Source organism: Labrus bergylta, chromosome 5 (assembly GCF_963930695.1).
Source record: "Labrus bergylta chromosome 5, fLabBer1.1, whole genome shotgun sequence".
In the NCBI taxonomy this organism is placed as follows: Eukaryota; Metazoa; Chordata; class Actinopteri; order Labriformes; family Labridae; genus Labrus; species Labrus bergylta.
In genome coordinates this window covers 7,780,074-7,805,643 of record NC_089199.1, presented here as the reverse complement: position 1 = coordinate 7,805,643, position 25,570 = coordinate 7,780,074, and the positions used below count along the sequence as shown (strand labels likewise).

The following is a 25,570-nucleotide window of genomic DNA, read 5'->3' as shown; positions in this document are numbered from 1 at the left end:
CCCCCCCTCCTTCCTCTCTCTTTCTCACCCCCAAGCTCCTCTTCTTCCTCCCCTCTTCCTTCCCCTGCTGCACACTCCTTTTATTCTCCCCCTGATCTCTATCTCTGTCTACCCCCCTTTGCATCAGCCCACCACCACCACCTCACCACCCTCAGTTCAGTTAAAACTGGGCTTGGCACTTCCGCAGCTTACCCCACTCCTTCTCCTCACCACCACCAACACTTCTTTTTTTCTCTGTCAAACTAACCTCCAACTCCTGCTCTTCACCTCTATGTTTCCTGTCAAGGTGCACTGCCCACCTCCCCCCTCCCCTCCTCACCCCTAAACCACTGGCTCTGCCCCCACAACCTTTTCTTTCTTTCAACATCAATTATGGCTCTAAATGCCTACAGTTCATTTTTTTTTAAATGCTCAGTGCAGAGGGCATGACCCCCCCGTGCTCTGTGTTGATCCTGCCATCCTGAGTGCTGTGGGGGCGGGGGGTGGGGGGGGAGGGCTTTGTTGTATTAGTGGCTTTAAAGGGAATCTCTTCTATAAAATATGATATAGCCCTCTGATATGAAGTCATCTTTGAACTGTGAATGACCTACACCCTTACAAATATATAATGTCCCTTAGATGTGTTAAATAAGTAGATTTGGTATGTGTTAGTAAGTAAAGCATTCAGATGGAACCCAGAGATGATTAGCCTAGCTACGCATGAAGACCAGAGGCAAAATAGCTTGTCTTGGTCTGTACAATGTTTCAAAAAAATCAACCAACCAACACCCTTAATACTTAATCTTCAGCACATTTGTTTGTTATATCACTGCAAAAATAGTTATTTGAAATGTAAGAGGGAAAGACTCTCAGAAGTCCCACTCAGGCTGTTGTTCAGCAAGAAAACAAAACAGCACAGTACTTTAACTCCCTTAGAAACTGCTTACTGAAAATCTACATTTATGTTTTGTTAAAAATTAATGATGCAACAAATCAGTTTGTTACGTCATCTAAAAAGAGATGCCATAGGCAGGATCAGTCTTTAGCATCAGCATTTATAGACATTGAAATACTTTACAACTACTCTAAAATACCAATACAAACTATTCTACAGAAATCATCTATCTTAATTTGCTTTTATATGTCATTTTAAGGCATCTGTATTAATTTCAGTCCGTTTCATAACTAGTTAAAATCTTCTCACAGGAGCTTTAATGCACAATCACTCTGTATGGAGGTTTTAGTTAAGCACTGGTTGGATGAGCATTACTGTTTTCTTTGCAGGCAGCCAAACTGTTTGTGCTATCGTTGTAGTTGTTGTTATTGTTGTTGTTGTGTTAGCTCCACTGGCTTGACAGTGATACATAGGACGAAGGTTTAGAATGTGCTATAGTGCAAAGATGACAGGATTGTTTCAGTACACGTCTTTCTCTTTCTGTTTCCATTAGTTTTATACCGCTCTCTCCCCCCCTCCCCTCTCTCGCTCCCCTCTCCCTCTCTTGTTCTGCTTCTTTGTCTTTCCATCTCTTTCTCTCTCTTTCTTTCTAAGCTGATTTGGAGCCTTGCATAGTCAATTATGTAGGGAGTGAACGATGGGGTGGGGGCTCCTGCTTCCATATTTTGGTGTGATATTAATATTGCATGAGTGCAATTCTGTAGCGAATATCTAAGAGACTGCCTATTAAGGCGGCAGCAGGAGAAAAATGTGACAGACACACACACACACACACACACACACACACACACATACACACACACACACACACACAGCAACACACAGAAACACACAGACATGCACACACTTACTGTACAGCGTATACACACACACACACACACACACACACACACACAGCCAGAGATCTGGGGTGAATCAGTCAGGATCAGGAGCAGGTTGTTATAATTAGTGTTTTCCAGATTTATTTCAGTGGGATAATAAGAGTGACTCATTTTCCAGTTTAATATGTCATGTTTGTTTATCTTGACATGGCTCACATCACTGCGTACAGTGAGTGTGTTTGATGTTGGCGAGAGCTGAGTGATGTTTCACTGTAATTGTGCTAAGAATGGAATATTTTAACTAACCATCTGAATAAACAAACAAAACAGAAACACAAAACAAATGCCTGCTGTAAGGGGAAAAAATTGCTGCCAAGATAATTGTAATATTGCAGAGCTGGAGAGATCTGATGGCAGGCTATTTATTTTGTACTGCTGGGTGGCTACCAGCGATGCATACAGTGAGTGTCAACAGTGACAGTCTGAGAAGGTCCCATGTGATGACTGAGAGGCTCAGCGTGGACACTTAATGCTTTTTGGGTGCTAAGTGGCGGTGACACGGCCCGCAATAGATGTCTCATTTTATTCCGCCACAGATTGTCAAAAGCATCCGAAATTAAGGTGTCAAGAAATAGAAATAAAATAACACACATTATTATATTTTGAAAACATAATAATGCTTATGATTCGTTATAGGGGTGGACTAATCTATCGCTCAATTAACCTAGACGTGACATGAATGAAATCAATATGAGAATACTGACAATGATTATATTGCACAGATTATTGTGTGGACCAGCTCTATATGTATATTAATACAACTCAACTGTTATTGTGATTTGACGTAACCTAACGAACAAAATGATTGGCTGATAATGAGAATATTTCAATATTTATACATCAACAATCACACTTTTTCATATCATATTGTGCAACTCTGTTTCAATTACTCAATTCATTTATTTTGGGTTTTTTTGGGGGGGGTTATGTGTCCAATGATTCTGACACACACACATCGATTTTGTGCAGATTAGTTTGACAAATGGTTCAAATTAAATTATATAGAATTGACTGTGATATAAAAAAGTAAAAAGCATGAAAGTCCTCACAGTTGAGAAAAAGGTGGCCAGTGAATGTGTTCACAAATACTGTCCGATTTGAGAATTAGAATACTGTATGTTCTTAATGCAGGCCGTCGCACTTTATTAAAAAGTATGCCAACTCTTTGCCCAATGAATCCTTTGTAGTGGTCAAATCCGGCAGGCAACTGTCCTGCAAACTAATAATAATCAGAGGAGAGTATATTTCTCACAGGACTCAGACCCTTAATCAAGGTAAGGAGGGTTTTCCCCCTGGAGTCATTTCCCTCTTGTCATAGCATTGCCAGGCTCTGTCAAAAATCCAGAACACCCCGACCTGGAGTCGACACAGCCAGTTAGTCCCTGTTCCCCAGAAGCATCACGCTGGGCCCAGCGTTGAACAAGCGATAGGTGACCTTACAGCACCAGCTGGGGTTTAAAGAAGTCTTTAAAAGGCTGATTCTCCACAGTAATATCACCCATGCCTCAAAGAGTCTGGATTAAGGCCCTCTTTCCCCTCGCTAAAATGTAACAAATGTGTGAAAAAACATCACAGCCAAAGCCAATGTGAGGGAGAACAATAGAGAGAGGGAGAGATAGGAGAAGTGGAAAAGAAGGGAGAAAGAAAGAGAGGGGAACTCAACATCTTAACACCCCCCCACCCAACCCTCCTCTCCCTCCCTGCCAGCTATATCAGTGTAGTTGGCTTTCTCTGAAATTCAAATGGCAAGAGGAAAAAAAAAACAGATGAAAAAAGAGAAACCTCTGGCTTAGGAGGAGGGGGGGGGTGGTGGTGGTGGTGGTGGTTGCAGAGAAAAAGACCTGCCATCTATGTATTAGTGCTCTGTAAATATTACATGAGCTCCACATTCGCTCAGTTGTTTAGCATTACTTCCACTGGATGGGTATATTATTTTAGAAACCATGCCTTGTTTATGGAGAGGCATGACCTACTTCCAGACACTCCTCTTTCTCTCTTTCTCTCTCTCTCTTTCTCTATGGTATTTTTTCTTTCTCTTCCCCGCTCTCTCTCTTTTCGCGCTCTCTCTTATTCACTCACTCAATCTGCGAAATCTCAACTGGTTGTCCCTGCTGAACAATTACAAGGCAGAGAGACCCAAATGGAGATGTTTGTAGAAAACAACATGTGTATAATTAAGGTTTAATGAGCTCTTGTCAGGGTGGAATGTGCAATTAGATTGGTAATAAAAAATTCTGCCTGGATGCTCGTGGCAGAGGCTGGATGTGGAGTCAGCATGGCAGTGAATGAAAGCACAGTGAATTATTCTGAGCCCCATTGACAGGCATAGACCATGCTGCATGCTGCATTTAGATTTAAGTACAAGGTTTAGTCCTAAATACAGAAAGCCTTTTTTTTCTCCTCTTGTGGTTCTTCTTTGCATGTTTGTAAATTACTGTACTTGTGCTCTCTAGGTTGGTTTCTTATGAAAACAGTTCTTAAAAAGCTGCAAAATTAATCAAGACACAGTAGAGTTGAATGGAGAAGGTCATAAAAGTCATTGCCTCCACGAATGCCAAAGCTGAACAGGTTCTGAAAACATTTTCCCAAAAGATATTCGTCTCCTGCCAAGGCTGCATGATCCTCTTCATTTGTTTCAGTTTTTTTGAATTTTCTATTTTCAATCGAGACTTCAATCTGCATCAAGTCTCTCACTGAATGACTATCAGCTACTGTATGGTTGTTTTCATTATCAACAATAGTACAAATACATTTTATATGTTTCCAGAACCCAAGGTGAGAAAAGTAAAAAATCCCTCCAAATGCAAAACTAATGAGTCTTCCACATTTTGCATGTAAAAGGACTAAAACTAGCCGTGGATGAAAGTTCTTGCATTTCACAAATGATAGTTATTTCAGATAAAAAAACAACAACATTGTTTCGGTTAAAGATGACTCCTTGAAAACATCAACAATGACAACACAGCTCTGCTAGATTCAGGAGGTAAACCATGCTGTCGTCAGCAAATGGTTGAACCTGTGATCAATATAATCAAAACCTCTGTGCTTTTAAAAATATCTGGAAAACACAAACCTAGACAGCCAGGTATCACCAAGAATTATTATGATTAGGGAAATCATTTTATCTTGTTATGAACCATCATAAAAACACTCAAGGTAAGATGATCATGGTGAATTGTCATTGTTAGGAGAATTGCAATTATACTACAGTGATGATTTTTTTAAATGTACTTCTTTAGCCCTTTTTTATGCAGGGGGGCTCAATGTGTTTGGATGACCATGCTCAACAATGTTTGATTGTTTTTTTTTTTTTTTAAAGGGATATCTACTCATTTCTAAAAGATGTTTGTTAAATATTTTATAAAACAAATGAGGGTCCAGTGACTAGAGAATATTCATCTTGGTAATATTGTGAATTGCAATTATTCTTGGCAGGGATATCCTGACTTGAAATGTTTATACTCTCCTATGTCTATCCATGATTAACAAAGAGTGCCAAAAGTCAGTGCCAATGCTGGAAGTTAGTAGTGAAATGTTGATGTAGCCAGGCAGGAATTTCAGGATTCAGTAAAACATGATCCTCTTGAAATGTAAGAGACAGTTTGTGTCACGTCACAGTTCTGCTCCTATAATTTCCCACATTTAAGATGCCTTCTATTCACCATAGCTTTTTTTCCCTCAACATTGACATACTGTAAAGTGCAGATATTTAAGAGAGCCAGAAAAACAACAAACCTTCGGTGGCAAGCATTTCTGATCATTTTCATGAGTTTTCCAGGATAGTAGATATTGACGTTATTGTGTTGTGTTAAGGTTAGTCTCACAAACAGAGGAGAAATCATTACCTCTGAGGTGAATGTAACATTAGTATATGCAAATAAGGCCATCTATTAGATATAATCAGACCCCATTTTCTCTCAATTTGATTCCTGGTGGGGTTTTTTTACATGTCAGACTGTGCTTTTCTCCCATAGAGTATCCCCATGTTAAAGAGGGACACTTCTCCAACAGACCCGATGTCTTTTTGAATAAGACACTTGTGAGGTGAAAAGAAGCAGGTATCTTGCTGCTGTCTTTTTTTTCTGCTCTTTTTCCTCTTTTCTTGACTTGGAGAAATTGCCGCTTGTGGTTCTGGTGGTGAGGATCCACTCACACACAGAAAAATTGTGTTTGGCTCTTTCTGAATTACTCGACTAGTCCCTGAAAGAGAGGGCCCTTTGTTGGCTTCCTCTGGGACTGCCCTTGAAAGGCTCCTATTGTGTGGTAAGCACTATGATATAATGCAAGTGGATTTAATAGATTTAATGGAACATGCAGACATGCTTCTCAGAGCCCTCCTGTGATGAGAAGCAGTCTGTTTTTAGGAGCTCAGAACCACATCTTAAAGAAATGAAATGATATTTCAATGCTCCAGCAGAATGCTAAGCTTTGATTTTTTTGTTACATTTTCTTGATTGTTTGGGTTTTTAAGAGACTGTATCCATTGTGTTCTTTTCATATGCTTCGTGTGTCATTTTTTAGTTCTTTTCAGCTATCTGTACTTCCTGATCATTCATTTTTGTATTTCACCTGAATCGCGTTGGAAGTCAAGGTTAGGCAGAGCAGGGGGAGTTGAATGGCAGCGATGTGTTAGCTTTGTTTTCATTGTGTTAACATGAGCACAATGGAACGATTGTGTGGCCATCTGAAACTCTACACCTACCCAGAGCTTTCTGGGGTCAGAGGTGGGGGAGATGTGTGTGCCTTTAGCCCGGCCAGCCGTGCTTTCTAAAACCCAGAAACCAAAGAGTAATCCAACCAGCATACCATCTAAACCATTCATGTTCACATACCACAGTTCTTTTAAAATACCTCCACTTTCCAGATATAAATGCAGCTTTTTTTTCCTCCAATTTGGTGCTTTGTAATCTGTCCCATTATTTTAAGGTGCTGTTTGAGGAGTGGCCCACCCTCTTGAAACCCTTCAGTGTGATGGACAGGACCATAAAGCCAAGCAATAAACCTGAGATGAATGTAATATCTTAACACTGATAGAGGCAATTAAGTCCATCATAAGCATGAGAGGCAACACTCTCCTCTGGGGACTCATTCACTTGCATGGTTTAACATGATCCCCAGCTAAATGCCTTATTTTATTTCTCCTCTCAGCTCGCAGCTTACAGTCGAGCACAATTTTTTTTTTCTGCACACAATTTGGTCTTTCTGTCTGATCTGCCCTTTTCTATCTGTCGTCATTCACTCTCTCCTCTCTCTCTTTCGCTATCTCTCCCTTTTTCTCTCCCCATTTCGTCGTATTTGTCATGGTAATGTAAAAAATCTCAGCTGCTCCAATTCATTTCGTGCTCTTTCAGTCGAGAAAGAAGGGCAATTCTGTGTTTTTTTTTCACCCCCCCTCACCACTTTTTTTTTCTGTGTGTTGAGGTTTAAAGGTAATGAAGACCATATTTCATCTGCATGGAGTTATATGACTGGGCGTGGCTGAGCACGTCTGTTATGGGAAAATAAATATTATGGAAGGTCTAACTTTGTTATCTTTATCTGGCGGGGATCAATGTGTGTATTATTGGACAGGATACATTACACAAACACGTAGGCACGCATGCAATGTGCACACATTCAGAGCTGGGTTGTTTATACAGTATGCAAACATGCACACACTGTACACATAAGGAACACATAAAGGTGAAATACACATGCAGCAGCATCAGATATACACACAAACACACAGGCAATCCATATCTGCTTTACAGCCCACCATCCCCCCTTTCTCTCTGTGCTTTGGTTATATATGTATGTGTGTGCATTCATTTATGTGTGTGTGCCTGCTGTGTGTGTGTGTGTGTGTGTGTGTGTGTGTGTGTGTGTGTGTGTGTGAGAGACATTGAATGCTCTAATGACCACAGTCCTGACATAGGTATTTTGACTGCTGCCTCTTTCCATCGGCACATTGACTGACATGCGATTAGTTACGCTGGGGTGAAAAACTAGGGAGGTGCACACTGTAACCATGTTAAGGAGACTAGAAGGAGGTTTGAGCCCTTTTCTCTCCTCCCTCATCTTCCTTTACATCTAAAACAGTCCCTACTGCAGTAACCGCTCGTGTTATTTGGTATTCAGTACATACAGTAAAGCACAGCTGGGCTCACTGCGACCTTATGTGAAAAGCCTCTTGTGTAGATCAATGCAGGTTAGCAGCTCTGGAGCACAGAATGCAAAGTAACTGTAGCTGTGGGAATTAAAAAATATATATATTTTCCTAAACAGAAGGGATGCAGCTCCCTGTCACTGACCTAAGTAAGATCAGTAGATCATAGTATTTCATTACATTTATCTAACTGATAATTGTATCCAAGGCAACAGACTACAGAGGATGTCAACCATGTGGATACAACCCAACAACAAAAGTCATGCAAGCAAATCAAACTGAACTGCTCCAGAGGATTGGAAAACATTTTGAAATGACAATATATTGTCATCCAGTGTGATACAGTTAACCAATAACTAGTGCCAAATATCGATATTTTTTAAATTAAAAAGAAAGTTGCTCTTCACAGATTAGCTTGCCAATTTGACTCACTACATCACTACTTTATGACTCCAACATAGTGGCGCTCATGCCATGATTGAGGGTAACGTGATCGGAAGTTAAGTGGCAAAGAAGAAGTTGATAGAGGTTTAAAGAAGAATAGGAAGATAGCGGGAGGAAGTCGGACAGCAGTGAAAATAAGTTAAAGAATAAATTGTGAAAAGAGCTGAAACCAACACCCAATTAGTGCATTAATCCATGTTAGGGGAATGTTTTATACTTCAGTTAAATAGAAATCATAATGTGATATATCAATTACCGCATAAGTGATGTATCTTGATATTATTGTTATCATGGGCCATGTATTTTGAATCGTAATGTATCACATCATATCACAATGTATGGTATCATATTGTATCATATTGCATCGCATTGCATTGTATCGTATCGTGAATTCCTCACCCCTTCTATGAATACAACCCAGAAATATGAAAGATTCATGCAAATACTCTTCCATTAAGGCATGCCCATCAGTTTACAATGCTTTAGTATCTGCCCGATTTAACTTATACTGTACAGATGAAATCAAGCTTATTGGTCAGATATGTCATGATATCATTCTTAGCTTATATATCAGACAGACAGGGTGTGCCATGGTGCAGAATAAGGCCCTTCATTCGAATAGGTTCCACATTGTGAGAATATAAACAGTAGATTGTAAATCTAGGAAAGAGAGCATCGACACATTAGCCAGATTTTTGGTGTTGGAATTGGCTCTGATAAAGAAATAAACTGATACATGCAGCTCCACTTGTAAGGCCTATTGGTTTGGTTTTATTTTATTATAAAATGATATAAACAAAGTGAAGGTTGAATGTGGCAATAGTATGTTTAAAATACAATCTTATGTGATCAAATGAAGCCATCTGGTACAGACAATATTCTATACCATTCATTTCTTTCAGCCAAAACATAGAATAACTCAACAATCTGTTCATGTTCAAACAATTTTTTTTTTGTCTTTGACTTTCTGGTTTTTCTCAAATGTTACATTCATCTCATGATTAAGAGATTTACCAGTACACGAGCACTGTTGATTCTTTTAGGTGGGGTACAACTTCCCATTTCAATGGCAGTTTGCCACCAACACATAACACGCTGTATACTCGTTAGATACTCTAAAAAGGAATCACAGATATCAAGTGCAAATAATCTCAGATTCATAATCAGTTTGAAACATGTATGCATAAAACTGAACCATATTGCTAAATTTTAACTCTAAATTCAAAATTTACTAATTTTCAATGTGTCACTGAACATGATGTGGATTCATTTTTAACCAATTTAAAGAATGGATCAAATTATACGTTTTAAGGTGCCACTACAGATACAAGTCCTTGTCTGAAGTCTTTGGAAAGTTACATATCTGCTGCGCTATGTTTCAGTCAACAGTTGTTCTCTAACCTCTATGTCTGTGGTGCACTTCCTGCATCAAACTGACATTGGTTAGGCTTTACGCAAACACTACGCTATTTATAGCCTCTCTCCCACTTTATTTTCTCCCTCCCATACTCTCCCGCTCTATCTCTCTCACTCTCATGTATTTGCATTTCTGCTATGCAAACAGGACTGTGGTGTCAAATGCGTCAGTTGTGCGGGCCTTACTCGTCCCTTTTCTCGTTCTCAAGCCTCGATCCATCTTAACGTTTCTCTCCTTCATTCCACCCCGCTCGACATGTCTCCCATCTCCCACCCATCTCACCGTATAGCTTTCCACCTCTCTCTCACCTTCACCCTCCCTTCCCTTCCCCCCTTCACCCCCTCCTCTCTCTCTGTCTGTGTTTTCCTTTGCTCAATTGTTTTGCTGTAGATTTGACCGCTATGATTAATGACCTCAAAGCCTCAGGAAAGCAAACAGAGAGAAAGAGACACGACCAGCTCGCCCTTCTCTTACAAACCTTCCCTTTTCTCCTACGTCAAATGCTCATATGTTCACACTGGAGTTATGACTTCTCCAAGAAAGATAATTAAATTAAATTACATAAAATTCAGTTTGATTTCAGCAAAAAAAAACCCAGTTAACAAAAAGAATAGTGCCTTATTGACCTCTCCCCTTGCTTTTGAGCCTTGTGAATTATTCATTTAATCTTTGTTAATAATTGTTGTTTAAAGTACACATTAAAACATTATAAACATTTTTCCACTAATCTCTTTACCAGGGCAGCGCAAGTCCACATTTGACATAATTTCCCTAAATTTAGAGCTTTTGACATTTTCAATGTGGTAAAATGTTAAATGAACAACAACCCAGGACCACGGATGAAATGGACCTCTTGCTTGCTAGGTCAGGTTTAATAGACCAATTTTGAGTAGAGATCACTTTTCTGTCACTGCAGTTGCAGGCGCATCGTGGTTGCAAAAACCAGCACAGACAAGTGGAGAGAAACACAAAGAGAAACATAAAGATGCAGTACTTACAGTATAGTGATTCACATTGTTCTAACATACATCAATCAATTAAATAATTTAAAAAGAGTGCAGTTCCCTGTCAGTATGTAGATTGACTTGTTTATGGAAGATCACGTCTTATATAGCTGTGTTTAATGTCCCTGCTGCTAGCTAGGCAGAAGGTCTGTCCTTCTACATCTACAAATCTGAATGTAGTCAATGTCCAGAACATGAACGTAAAGTACAAAATTGTATGAATCAAATAGTTTTGTATGGCTTTAGTTTTTCTTTAGTACAGATGCTGGGTTTCTTCACAGTGTATACTAAGTTGTCTGGCCATCTTTAACTTTGGCCATTTATTTGGATACTTGACCAACTGAGTCGAAAGTGAGTATGACTCAGAAAACCTCACCACATTGCTAAGGGTTAGCTTGTCACTGTACGGCAACTTGTCTTCCACTGCCAAACAAGTAATCAGAGAGAGTCGCCAGATGTTCAATAGCCTCCTGATGTGAATTGACAGCAAACTAACGCTAGCTAACTTTCAGACAGCAGTTAGGCTGTCGCACAAACACAAAAAAGGTCTATTTGGTCACATATGGTAGGTTTTCAGGGTCACAAATATATGAAAGACACAAATATCAACCATAATAAAACGTATTCTCTGTCAAAAAATCCCATAGGCCACCTTAGTAAAAGCCAGGCTAGCTTTTTCACCCTTTTTCAAGCGTTTGTGCTCAGCGAAGCCAAGATTAGCTTAGCTAATTGTTTGCTAAATTAGACTCATACTTAGGAAGTTAACATAGCCTTTTGGTTTAAAATGTGAAGCCAATGCAGATATGCCTCAAACATAGATTGTTTGTTAGGCCAGCAGGGGGCAACCTGACTGATTAAAAAAGAAGAAGCTTGGAACCTAACGAGAAAACTGCTTTTCTTCTCTTTTAAATTATGACGGTGGCTATGTCCATTATGTATATAGTCTATGTTAAAACTTCATATTAACAGTCCTGTCACTAGAGCAGTAAGAAGCTTCTCTCTCTCTCTATCTTACTCCAAGCAATGAAATGAGCTAACTTTTGTGGAATTTCTCAATTTCCTTACAAATGACTTAGCTTTGGAGTTAGACTTTTTATTTTAAATTGGCACGGGTTGACTGCGTACCAAAGGCCATGCAAAAAAATTTAGACATTGTCCCCTCCACTATCTCTGCTGTAGTGCCAGTACAGTACACTTGTAGCATCAGTGACCAGTTTGCTGACCACAAAGAGGCAAGACAAAGTTATTTTAACCTTTCCCCTGGATTTAGAAATTGTTTGTTATTCTAACAACTCTGCCCTCAATGACTCCCTCGCATTGTGCTGCAGGAGCACCACCACAGACTTCAGTTTGCTCCTCGACATTCTTCATAATTGTTCCTACTTTTACCCTGTTCTGCTATTGGAGATGTAGTTTGCAGGTGTGACAAAATCTATTCCTTGTAACATTGTACATTTGGCACCATGTGATTAGGACCGCATGTAAAATCATTTTCCAGGCGCAATAAAGAAAGTGATTTGATTTTTTATTGCAAGAATACAGTGATTGTTCCTCCAACAAGCTAATAGTGCTATCAGACAGAAATCACTGCACTCGAGGTAACTCTTCCATCAGAGGCTGAATGGTAATGTGGGGATAGCATTGATGCTTGAAAGTGAACAATGCTTCAAGGAACTGCATTTGTACTGCAGTTTGTTTGGTGCTGTGACTCTAAAAAGTAAAAGATGAAGGTAAAAATAAAAGAAAACTTTACTCTGAAGGAGTCTGACTTTGATTTACATGTTCAAAAGTTTAAACTGTACAAAAAAATGCTGAAAGGGTCTATATCCATCATTATGTTCAACAATACCAACACAATCTTACTGCCAAAAAATCAATCACAGAAAGTTGGCCCATGGACCAAGCTTCAAAATATGACAGTCTTGGTACTCTAGCGTAGAATTTGGCAGATACACGGCTCAACGGTAGTGCTAGCTATAAAGAATGTGTAAAACAGACATGCTCAGATTTAAGCTTGCTGACAAACCATTCACATTTTTTAAGGACCGGTGGACACCCAGCAATCACCTTCACATGCTTAACATTGCAAAGCAGTCACAGTTTGGTTAGGACTGGGCACTAAATCTATTAGGTAAGGTTTAGAAACATGGTTTTGGGTTTAAATAAGTACTAAACAAGTACTATCATCTCAGTTACGTAACTTAAGTATGTTACTTAACTATACGTAAATATGTCATTAAAGTAGCATCACTTAGCGTTGGTACAATATGTAACTAAGAGTAAGTCAATTTCTTAAAAGAACACAACATTTATTGTTTTGTTACATGCTGGAGTCAAACCCTGGTCTCCTAATAAAGCTTTTTGTTTGACTGATCTAAACATTGCTTCTGACAACATCCCAAATATATACTTTTTTGCTCTCTGTACTACATCTTTTGACCTTACCGCCATTACAAAACTACAGACGGGTATCTAAATTCATATTTTGTACCGCTGGCCACTGACCAAGCTGCTGTTTTTGTTGACATGGTGTGAAAATGGGCTAAAAGTACAGTCAATTGGGCGCTGGTTTATTACACGTGGTGGCTATATAAATATGAATGTCATTGTTGGTCCCAGGCCATAGCTCGAGAACCCCCACCCCAGGCCCACATCCATCCCTTCATCTGAGTTTACAGTAGCAGCGTTTATTCATCTAGTGGTCTTGAGGTGTGTTTTGTTTCCTCATAAATGGTCAGTGCCAAGCAGTGTCAGACGGGGCAGCAGGGAAGGCCTTTGGGAGTGCGTGTGAGTCTCTGTGTGTGCATGTTTATATGCCTGTGTCTTTCAAGCTGTGGCCTCTGGCTGTGACCCCAGTGTTAATCACACTACAGCCAGAACAACCACAGGCTCTAATGACACTGCTGCTGCTACAGCCCTCCTTCGCCCCTTTGACTCTTTCATTCATACTCTCTGTCCTCACCCTATGTTTTTATTTCTCTCTCTTTCTCTATCCCTTCATCCCTACAGAATCTCTCCTACTGTACCCCCCACTCACACATGATCCCTACCCCCGCTCTACACCATTAACTCTGGGGTACATCCTCAACTTTCTCATTCCCATAACCTCAAACTGTCACCTTTCCTTCAGTCCTATAAGCCTTTACCCTTCAGGCGTCTTGAACTTGGTGTTCCTGAGGTCTGAATTGGTGGGGTCTCCATGTCCTGCCATCTCTGGCAAAGTGCAGAAATGTTGGAGTCAATGTGGGCTTGATCACTGGCTGGGTAGGCTGGTTTTCAGGGTTCAAAGAAGGTTGATTGGTTATTGGTCGCCCACCTCACTGATCAGCTTATCAGACACAACTTCTGTATCCAATCAATCTCAACCCAGGTCATTAAAAACTCATGTCTCTTTTAAAAAAAGGTATTTTTTGTGCCTCAAGCAGACTTCTAAGGTAGTGTTTATTGCGTGTCATACAGAAGCACATGGTCACAAATGTTTTTTCTCCTGTACACATGAAGACACATGAAGACAAAAGATTTGCTAGGCAAAGAACAACATAGGTCAGATTCAGGAAAATTATGTTGGTTTAGGAAGTAACACAATATTTTCACACACTTATGTGTGAAAATGGATGACCAGTTTCTTGGGTGAATTTCCTGTATGCTTTATTAATCTAATTTAAGTGGAAAGTCTGGTTTACACTCTGTTGTTGAGAGCCATGCTAGTCACACATATATGCTCTTAATACACACATGCACAAACAGAACCTATGGACATGCATTAATGGAGAGACGCCAGTGAGGAGGATGCTCAAGGGGGGTGGGGGGCTGAGCTTTGGGGTTCAGTGCTTTGCTCAAGGGCACCCTGGCAGTACTCAGTAAGTTAAATGAGCTACTTCCTAATCGATGGCTCCAGTCCTCAACCCCAACTGGACTTTCTGTTCCACCGATGGATAGACATTAATGTTTTTTTGATAGGCTGGTGCACTTCAATCAAACCTTGATTGGTACCTTTACTTTTGTGTGCAACACCTTCAAGGTGGCTAGTTAGCAGGCTTTGCGAAAAAGTTTATTTTGGGATTTGGTCTGCGATGCTACTGATAGATTTTAAATAGAAAGATTATCTACATCTGGTTGGTTTTCTTTGAGTTAATAAGATGTTTTTTCTAATGTTTCACCCACACCCGCTATTGTAGAGATACTGTGATGTGGAATAGATTTGAGATGCATGAGACTCCCACAGCTGCACATAAAAAGTAACATTTACAGAAACCATCTAGCAACAGTCTGAGTCTAAATCAAACAGAAAGTAGGTCCTTGGCAAGTCTAGAAGCTGCACAGCACAAATCAATTTCTGGGTCAACCCCTGGCTGACTTACCTGTCTTATGCTGTTTGAATATGTGAAAGTTGCCTCTGATTTGATCTGACCAGTCAACTTGTAAGCCGACTTACTAGCTAGATAGCCTTTCGGGCAAGCGTTGGGCTCTCAGTGTCGTGATTATCACTCTTTGCCGTCTTGTGACGCCCTTGGGATCATAGCAGTTAGGTGTGCGCACACTTAAAGTCTCAGGCTGCGAGGCAAACTGAGACGAAGTGTGCTAGTTACACGAGCTTTGACAGGGCCTAATTATATGTGTCTCTAATGAACTGTAATTACTGACATCCACCAGAGCAAAGAGGTCTATAAGCCGAGGACTCGCAGTCATTAGGCCTCTGTGTTACACTGTTTCTGTTTCGCCTCTGACTGACTGAAAATCTCTGTTTTCTGTCCCTGATGTCATGTGTCAGCCACTATTTTCTCATGCCTCTCTGTCTCCTCTCTCTACAGTTTGATGGTGACAACATGTACATGAATGAAAACAACCACGAGTTCCTCCCGCCAAACCAGGTGAGATCAAATTGCCTTTAATGGAAAACCTTCTCTTTTCCTCTTATTTCACCCCTGCAACACTGTGGTTGTTGGCTGAGTTGTTGCAGAGCCATTTTCCTTCCACCATCATTCAGGCTTGTTAGGCTGTACTACAAATTGTTGTTACTGAAACTACCACAGAGTCATACATCAGCTTACGTCAGCTGAAAGAGAATGGACGGTTCACCAAAGTTTTTTTTGCTGACATTAAAAACAACATTGCTGCTTGCATTTTGCACTGTATGGCTTGAAGATTCAGGCATGTTAATAAGAGTGTGACTGGTGATTGTGTGGGAAAAATGGAACACATTTCTTTTCAAACATTAAGTTTGAATACCATTTAATTACTTTGCACAAGGTTTTAAATATCAGTTGAATCTCCATTCAGTTTTACTGACTGATATTGATTTTTAAATGTATCCCTTTTTTTAATTATAGTTTTGATTCGTCTTAAAAATTGTATATACCTTTCTTTATTTGTTATAAAATGTAATCTGTTCCACTATGCACAGGGCTAAAGGCTTGAAATACCCTGGACAGATTGCTAGTCGGTCATAATCTACATTAGAATTACATTTTTGATAAATAGGAGGAATCCTGAGAAACCTAACAAGCAGAAATATCCGAATTCCAAACACAATCTGCTGGGAATTTCTGTCCATGAGGTGTCTGTAACAACCATGCAGCTATGTCTGCCTTCCTAAAATTCTAATATATTTTTTCCCATTATGCAAGCATTCTCCGTGCACACAGTTTACACTTTGTTAAGAGGTGAGCAGAAATGGCTGCTTTTCTCTGAGTGAGTTCTGGCCTCATTGCAGAGGATTTATGAAGTCAGAACGAAGGGGGAGTCAGTCAGTGCTGTTCAACACTACATGGCAACCGCGCCAGATACACTGTAGCACAGCTGGTCGCAACAACTGGGAGACCATATGGTTGTGTTTGGACAGGGGGATTTGTGGAGTTTGGGAATAAGCCCATCTGACATACACAGGAGAGCAGGGAATTTGTCCCTGTCGATTGCAATTATTACAAGTGACCCAAAAGCTACAGTAGTTCTGTGTTTCTGTTGCACTTGCTGTTTTGCTTAATTTCTTAATGCTCCGGTTTGTTAAAGAATGGCTCGAGGCCCAGACTGAGCACCAAGGCGACTTGTGTTGCTTCTTGTACATGATTCCTTGGGTTCATTTAGATAACTCTGACAACAAATATATCTACCACAAAGTGATTTTCAGGAGGATAGTGCTGTTATCTGACAGATTTCTCAGCTGATTTCTGACAGCTTTGGTACTTGGCTGACTGAAAAATCTCAAGAACTGTTGCTTTCATTGCCCATTTCGATTCTGCACATGTAGTTTTACTGCAGTGGTGATTGACTGATTACAAGTCTTGCTGATGTGCACAATGTTTTTTGCTGAATTACTGAGGGAGAGATAAAACATCGCAAATGTGGCATAGAAGATAGACGAAGAGAGAGAGGGAGAGAAGAAGAAGAAGAAGAAAGATGGGGAAGCAAGAGAAGAGGCAGAGAGAGGGAAATAGCGTGAAAGACGGTGATGGGATGAGAGACGATTTTGCTTTGCTCTGTGTTATACTTTGTTTACTCAAGATCCTCTCATATTTGACATGTGCCTTGCTCTATTCTCCGCTTCACCAAGTTTAGCTTCTCCTTCCCTCTGACAGCTAGAATCAGGGAGGGCCTGAGGGGTGGACACACACTCTGACAACAAAACGAGGGATGGAGGAAATAGAAAAGTAACTGAAATGCACCTCCTTAAAGTGTCCTAAGTGTTCTAAGCGGATTTTATGTACGTAGTGAGTCCACATTTTAAATGACATTAAGTATACTCCATAAAAAACAATCTTATGCATTAAAAAATGCATAATATTTGAGGTTGTTGTGGATCCTATAATGAGATGTAGTGCTGTTAGTGGCGAAACTGCTGGAGCAAGACCTTTAAATAACACTCATTCTTGTGTCCAAAGTCCTGCATACAACATACTCCATAATGCACCTACCCTGTAGTGCTTTGTCTTTGTAGCTGAAATAAAAGATGTAAAACAAACAACTTAACCTTTTAATACAGGAAATAAAACAGTGGAGTTCACTACCAGGTGTCATCAAACTAAAATTTAAGAATCTAACTGTCCAAAAAAGAGAACAAATGTTTCCTGTAAATTTTCAAAAGCTATTCCTTGTTCCTTGAGCTGTTCCACAACCACCCACTATGAGTTTGAAATATTATCCAGCTGTGAGCAGCTTCTCAACATCTTTGTGCATCACATTGTGTGAGAGAACATCAACAGTATATCCATCAATGCTTAATGTTTCCTGTTGAGCATACTTCTTTTTTTAACTGAACACTTTTAACCTAAAATGAGCATGTTGTATGGGATGGATGCATATTGAATGATGTCTTATTATGTGTTGCATCATAAGAAAAGGATAATATGATGATACGTCTGCTCTATAGTACATATTTTAGAGAAGTAAGTCTGTTTCATTGAGTGTTTGATGAAAGTGAAGGTTAAAACACATTTAGAAACCGTAAATGTGTTTATGCTTGTGTTGTTGCTGTGATAAAATATGGACTTGGTTGGAGTAACACAGGGCTAAGATGGCTGCGGGGGTAATTTTTTATTAACTAGTTTTATTCCTCCGAAAGCAGCATATACAGTAGCTGAATTATTCTCAATATATTCCATCTTAAATAAAAAACAAATGCCTTAAGCTCACTTCTCTCCACTTGCTGCTTTATTATCTTACTCCACTGTTCTACTTCTCTTTCTCTTATTCTCTCTGACTGCCTCTCGTTTTACTCTTTTTCTCAGCATGTTTCCTCTTGTCTCTCTTACTCCCCGTTAAATTTAAATGCATTTGGGTCAGCGGTTCCACCTCCAAACTGTGTGAAAGTGTGTCTCTCACTTCAGTCTCCTCATTTTATCGCTCTATTAAATCTGGATCACCTATATAAATTTCGTACATCAGACACTTTCATAAGAAATGAGCTCTGTTGAGTAACTCCTGGCCATGTTACAGCATCAGATAGTGACATGCTTAGACTGTGATGAGTCACAAGGAAAGGGGGTCAGTGGCATTGTCATGTCGATGTTCCCATGAGCATCGCAGTCTAACCCTGCTTACTTCTCTCCACTGTTTCTTCTAGTCGTTCTCCCTCCTGCAGCAGAGTGACAAAGTGTTAGTGATACAAAGACAAGGTCACAGACCCTGGTCTTGGCATCAACAAGCTCTTTGTCTGCCCCTGTGGCCACTGACCATTGTCGTTTCAACAAACTAGAAATGAGTAGATGTTGACGACAAGAAGCTATACGGCTTTTTTTCTCGAGGCCTCTTCATGGAGGTTTTACCTTACCCTCAAGCAGGAAAAGAGACAAACTCTCCACAGTGGGAAGTGGAATACGGTTCTTCTTACAATACAGGTATCTTTAGACCTTCACCTGCAGTGGGATTTCTCTTGCTGGCACCAAACAGAGCAGTACGAAGCGATGTGATCAAAGATAATTCACTGTAGAGAGATGCCCTCTCATAGCAGCAAAGTGAAAGAAACGGTATACTTCATCAGCACTTTACCTTGACAATGCTTTGCTTTGATGTCTTTCTCCCTGACTTATGAATTCATTTAGCAAAAACTGCTGTTTGAGAGAAATATGTCAGAGGAAAATCGTGGAGGAAATGGGAGGCAGTGGAAGGAAGAGTGAGGGAGGAGGAGGAGGGGAGATGGAGAAACTGCACAGGGGAATAATTCGGCTAATGGAGCGACTGTTTGGATATTCAGCAGAAGTAGGAACGGAGATTATGATCTTGCAATTAGCGTAACAAGGTTTTATTGATTGGCTGCCGCTGTAGCGTCTTTGCTGCCAAGACGCTGCATGTGGTTTTAACATGCACAGTGTGTGTGTGTGTGTGTAGCCCCGCCAGTCACACCAGTGCGACTCTTATAAGAACTACAACAGAATCCAGCTCAGTTTTACCATCAAACTGTAGCCGTTTCCTCAGCATCAAAGCAAAAAGAAAAAGAATTATGGATTACTGAGTTGAAAGTGTCTGTTTGAATGCCTGATGATAAAGTGGACTACATTTGCATTTTTTCCGCTCACTTTTAAGTTAATGCATTGCCCTCCTCTTTCCCTTGTTGAGTAAAATGCAGGTATGAAAAAGCAGCTTCTGGTAATTTTAAAGTTTACCCGCCTGTTTTACATGCAGGGAGTTCAAATGATGTTTTAACGGTAAGTTTGATGCTATTTCTCGCCTTGGTTTTCTTTTTCTTTTTGTTGGCAAGTATTGCACAAAGCCCCCTTGGGTGTTGTAATTGTAATTAGAGAGGTGTTTGAGTGCCAACAGCAGATATGCAAGACTCTGAGAAAAAGAGACAGATTGTAGAATAGATGGAAAGTTTTTTGGGTGGCAGCAAACAGATGTGATTATTATTAAGTTTATATCGCAGATTGACTGAACTTTTAATGAGCCTCTCATGTTCTTCTTAAAGGTTTTAATGAGGGACTTAATTTTGCAACAGATTTGATGTCTATCACCCAGTTTTACTGCCTAAACTTGCAGAAACTTCATCTGATAAATGTGATGAAGTCTTCCTTCACAGCTCCCCTGTGTCTGTAATCCTCCTCCCATATGTTTCTGATGGACCTTTGTAGAACATGATCCTGTGGTCTTTTATGTCCAACCTTTGACAAATCTATCACCTCGTCCCTCTTCGCTCTGAATTAAAGCCCCATTCCACCTTTCCAGTTTAGATGAGTAATTTCTTGTTTGGCTGCAGCCCAAAGCCCAGCCGGCCTGTCTGGACCCTCGACGGAGCCTGATTGGTCGGGTTCAGTCGTGTGTGACTGACAGGAAGCCCGCTGATTGGAGGGGACGGTATCTTCGGATCATTGCACTGATTAAAGCCTCGTGGCAGCGTTTTGTAAACTCCCGCCGTTCGGGGTCCCTGCGCTAGCGCCCTGGCCCTGCTGGTCTGAATTACGGCTCAGCCGCATTAGTCTGATTTACAGCTTCCTCCCGCTGTTTAGACTGGGGCGAGGGACCTGAGTGGCAGGCTCCTCCTCCCCTCACTTCCACCTGCCCCCTCTTCTTCCGATTGATTCTTCTATAGGTGCCAAACACTCTGCTCGACACCCCAATCTTATTTTGCCACTTCACTTGATTTATCTCCCTCTGCTTTATTTTTCCCACCACTGCTTCTTTACTTCTTGACCAATCTCACCTTTTTCCCTCTCTTCCCTGAGATGCTATGACACTACCCAAAACTGATTCAAACGCCTAGCCTTGACGTCATCAAGTCTCTCTCTCTCTTATACCCAGTATGATAATACACAAACATATCAGCTTACTTATTCTAACCATGGACAGATAAATAATCGTTTTTATTCGTGTATACCCTGGCTCAGTACACCAAATGAATCCAAGCTAAACCTACAACCTGGGTTAGCATTAGCATCAGCCCTCTTGAGTCAACTTGGTCAACAAAACAGCTCCAGACAATCTAGATTTTCTACATTAAATTGCTTCATGTTATTTTTCTACTCGTTTTAAATAATCATCGCTTCATATGAAAAAATATTACCTGAAAAAGGGAAAAGGCTAACATTTTCCTAGCTGTGGCAAATAACACTCTCTGCTAGCTAGCACTGTTGCTTTTCCCCACTGTCATTCTATACCTGAAATAATTTTATCTGTGCAGCACTTAAACAGTTGCTATTGGAAGCCATGATAAATGTTATTTTGTGTTGGCTAATGTTTTTCAAGATAAAGAAACAAGTTGATATTTTTTGGTGCCGAAAACTGATACTACATTTTAGGCCTAAAACAGATGGCTGTCATGAAGGCATTTCTAATACTGGTACAGGTATTGTAACAACTACATCTCCTACTCAATCTTTTGTCTCGTTTTTCCCCCCAACTTTTAAACCTTCCTTCCACCTTGCCTTTAACCCATATTTCTACTCTCTTGGTCTCCACCTTCCTTTCTTTATCCTTCTTTTCTCAAATTTTCCATAAATCTCTGACAACATCCGTTCACCTTTCCCAACCAATACCACCTCCCTCTCTCTTTCTCCCTCTGTCCTCTTCTCTCTCACTCCCCCAGTCTGTCTTTTTTCTCTCCCTCCCTTTCCCTTTCCCTCTCTCTTGCTTTCTGTCGTTCTCTCTCTCTCCCTCACTCCATCTTTTGTGAAAAGGAAAACAAAGCGCAGCCTGCCAAAATATTTCTATAGCTGTTCGCTGACGAAGCAGAGAGCGGAGACAATGCAAAAAGATGTGCAGGCATATTTGTCACGGCAGTAGAAAGATGGAAAGCTCTCTCTCTCTCTCTCTCCCTCCCATTCCCTCTCCCTGTGGCCTTTTTACAGTCATTTGGAGCCCCCCTTCCCCCCAAAAAACCTCACCCTCCTCACTCTCTCTTGGCCTGTTTGAAAGCCCCTCTGTTTGAAATAGTCATCTGACATGGCAGCACATATACAGCTGTATATTTGTGTAAGGCCCTCGCTCTGCCAAGCTGTCCATCCCCCTGTTGCCCCAGGTGATCAGATGAAACTAATGGCAACCTTAATGTGTTTGTGTAGACCCTTTCACCTCATTGGAGAGAATGATGAGGGACCAAACACTCACTCTTGTAGATCACATGCCAGACTTTTAGAAAAGACCATGAAAATGGTCAGTGTCTGTTTAGCTTTTCCACAACCACACAGATTTTCTATCTCCTTTAAAGATGAAATGTACAAAGTTGGCCTTGAACCCGTTTTCCCTCTCGGCTGTGAAAAAAAAAAAAAAAAGGCATGGGTTATTAGAGAGGAAAATGTTCCATTGAACTGAGATTCATTAGCAGAAATACTTGGTTAATTATTGATGCAGTATCTTCAAGGTACAGAAAAAAAACCGCTCTAAGCTGACATCGATCCATGTTGACTTGTTTCCTCAGCCCGGAGAAAGTTGAAATGAGGTTATTTCATTTTTCTTATTAATCGGGTTAAGCAGAACACAGCAAAGCTATTGATACAAAGCCCGAGGCTGATATATTTATACATCTGTATGAAAGCCTCTATTTGTGTTCTGTAGGTGAGGTTAACAATCTGTAGAGAAGATTACAGAAAATACAGCAAGAATATGGAAACAAAACATGTATCGATTACAGTAATAAATGGCCGCTGTTTTGAGTTAATTTAATAAGGTTAGGACTCTAACCCTAATAGTAGCCATGCCAACAGCTCTATGGCGCAGCTATACATCAGTGTGTTAACATGTTCACAAAGGAGATGCTAATATGTTGATGTTTTTCAGGTAAAATGTGTCCAGTGTTCATTAGTTTTAAACAGAAACAAAGAGGAGACTGATGTGAGTGTCCTTTAATCTTTAACCTTTAATGTGTTTGATCATAAACCAAAGTACTTGACAATTCAAAATTTAGACAAGATTACCGCACTATAGTTGAAGGGTAAAGGGGTCTCCTTCCCTGACTTAATTTCATTTAACCTTTTTCTATATGATGCAAAGTGACCACCTACCCAGCCAGCTACTCCCTTAAAGCTGCAAGTTTTGACCAAGACTCGGATCATGGCAGGCTTATTATTTCTTAAGTTTATGTCATATATTTTCCTTTGGACTGTAACATTAAGATGCCAGGGCTTGAACTCTAATGTGCAGATGTTCCTTCAAAACAAGTTTCCTCCCAACAGTGTTTTGTAAAAACACACTCACTCTGTGTTTAGTCTCAAGTGGAGAGAAACACAGAGAAGCAGTACATAGGGGGAATTTACTTTGCTTTCATATATCATTAAACAATGAATTAAGTAGTTAACAAAGAGTTGCCTATAAGTGCAGTTCACTGCCAGTAGTTGTTTGACTTGTTTATGATAGCCCACTTCTTGTATAGCTTTGTCCCTTCTGCTGGCTATAGGCAGAACATCAATCCTTAAAACACTAAAAAAACATCTACAAATGTCAGTATCCTATGTCCTGGACATGAACGCAGAGTACAAAATTGTATACGTCAAGAGTTTGGAATGCGTTTAGTTTTTCTGTAGTGTCGACGCTTGATTTCTCCATAGGGTATGCAAAGTTGTCTGGTCATCTGTAACTTTGGCCAATAGTTGGATCATCCTTGACCCACTGACTCATCAGTAGGTAATTATTATGAATCTGAAGATAGGTCTGGCTGTGCAGGACTAAGAGTTTCTCCAAGGGGGCGGCATTAATGTCAATACCATTTTTTTAAAATCTACATTATTTAGCAATTGTTGAGCTTGGAAAAACAAGAATTTTGTGTTGCAAGAGAAAACCACCAAAAATCAAACATATTTGTTGTCTGAGAGTATCATTTTGTGGCAATGCATTCACTAATAGTTATTTGACAGTCCAAACCAAAGTTGACTGATAAACCAGCTAACAATCCTTACAATCACGCTCCTAACGTGGCCCAGGCCTATTAAACGCTCCCTCCTAGATTTATCTTAGAGATCTTAGTCTTAGATATGCTGCTAAGCTGGAGGTCCTTTTTGTGCTGCATCAGGTCTAAGCTGCAGTGCTGAGCTCCAGTGAGAGACAGGGAGGTTCATTGACACTGGAGAGCTGTCTCCTCCACTCCCCTCCACTCCCCACCAGCCTCTTATTAACAATGGCACCAAGAGTACGAGGGTCCAGATGTTAGACTCCTGCTCCCACCAGCTGTGCCAGCCTCCGATACACAGCCTCATTGACTCAGAACCAGGGAGGGGAGACACTTAAGAACGCACTCACACCACAGTCACACAGAGCAGGCACTGTTTGACAGTAAGTCTTTATTCAAATGAATCAGGAATACCTTGAAAATATTCACAAAGAGCCATAACACTCATGCATGCAGACACACATTTGTCACACAGATTTAATGGCACACACACACATGAGCACAGAAGAGCACACACACACACACACACACACACACACACACACACACACACACACACACACACACACACACACACACACACACACTCACCAGCCTCATGCAGTTTCTGTTGGTGTATAGCAGAGTTATTTGTGGGTGACAGGATCCTAACAATTCTCAGAATAATGCACGTTTGTTTGGATGACTGCGCCATCAGCGCTCCCTTTGTTATCTCCAACATTGTTAGAGTCAGTGGGTACTGATCCACCAACCTTTTATTGTGCTGTTTTTGTCCATTTACTTGTTCTTATAACAATAATTAGTTTTGTCATACAGACACAGAAGCACCATTGTCCACGTGCTAATAATGGTTTTGACAGTGAGTGTAAAAGAAGAGTCATTCAAAATTAAAAAACAGTTGACTGGCTGCTGTTTTTTTGTTATGTTTCTAAGTCTCTGGGCAGCTTCTGTGTGGTCTGTACTCGGCAGTAGAAGTAACATTTTCTGTTTTTTTAAGCCCCGCAGAACAGACAGTTGTGTGCAGAGGAGCAAAGTTAAAAAGGCTTCCTTCTGCAGGAGACATCGCTGCTCCCAACAGGAAGAGACAGAGGGGACTCTGGAAATAGTACTGCATGTCTGCCAACGTAACATTATAATCCAAGATCCACCCTGTCAGGCAATAAGTTTGATTATGGTCCTCATTTGAAATGTTGGATTCATCTCCGTCCCATCCCCCCCCCCCTCCTTTTTTCTTTTCTGCTCCTTCCTCTCCACTCTCTCCCCCCTCCCTCCATCCTCCCCTCTCCCCACTTCTTCACCCACAGCAGTATCAACATCACCATCACAATCACTCTAGATGACTATTGGGAAACCTGAGCAATCCCGTGCACCCATGGTTTGTTTTTCGACCGCATTAGTGGAGATCACAGGCGAGTTTTCACTGACACTGGGCTGCA

General features: G+C 40.5%; 1 protein-coding gene across 1 annotated transcript in view; it reads left to right on the top strand.

The window, feature by feature from the left end:
* Positions 1 to 25,570, top strand: part of tox2 (TOX high mobility group box family member 2) — a gene marked incomplete in the record, with an annotated part of 105,409 nt that overhangs the window by 39,025 nt on the left and 40,814 nt on the right. Inside the window, 1 exon segment of the mRNA XM_065954662.1 lies at positions 15,637 to 15,696. Coding sequence (XP_065810734.1) covers positions 15,637 to 15,696 — 60 coding nt within the window.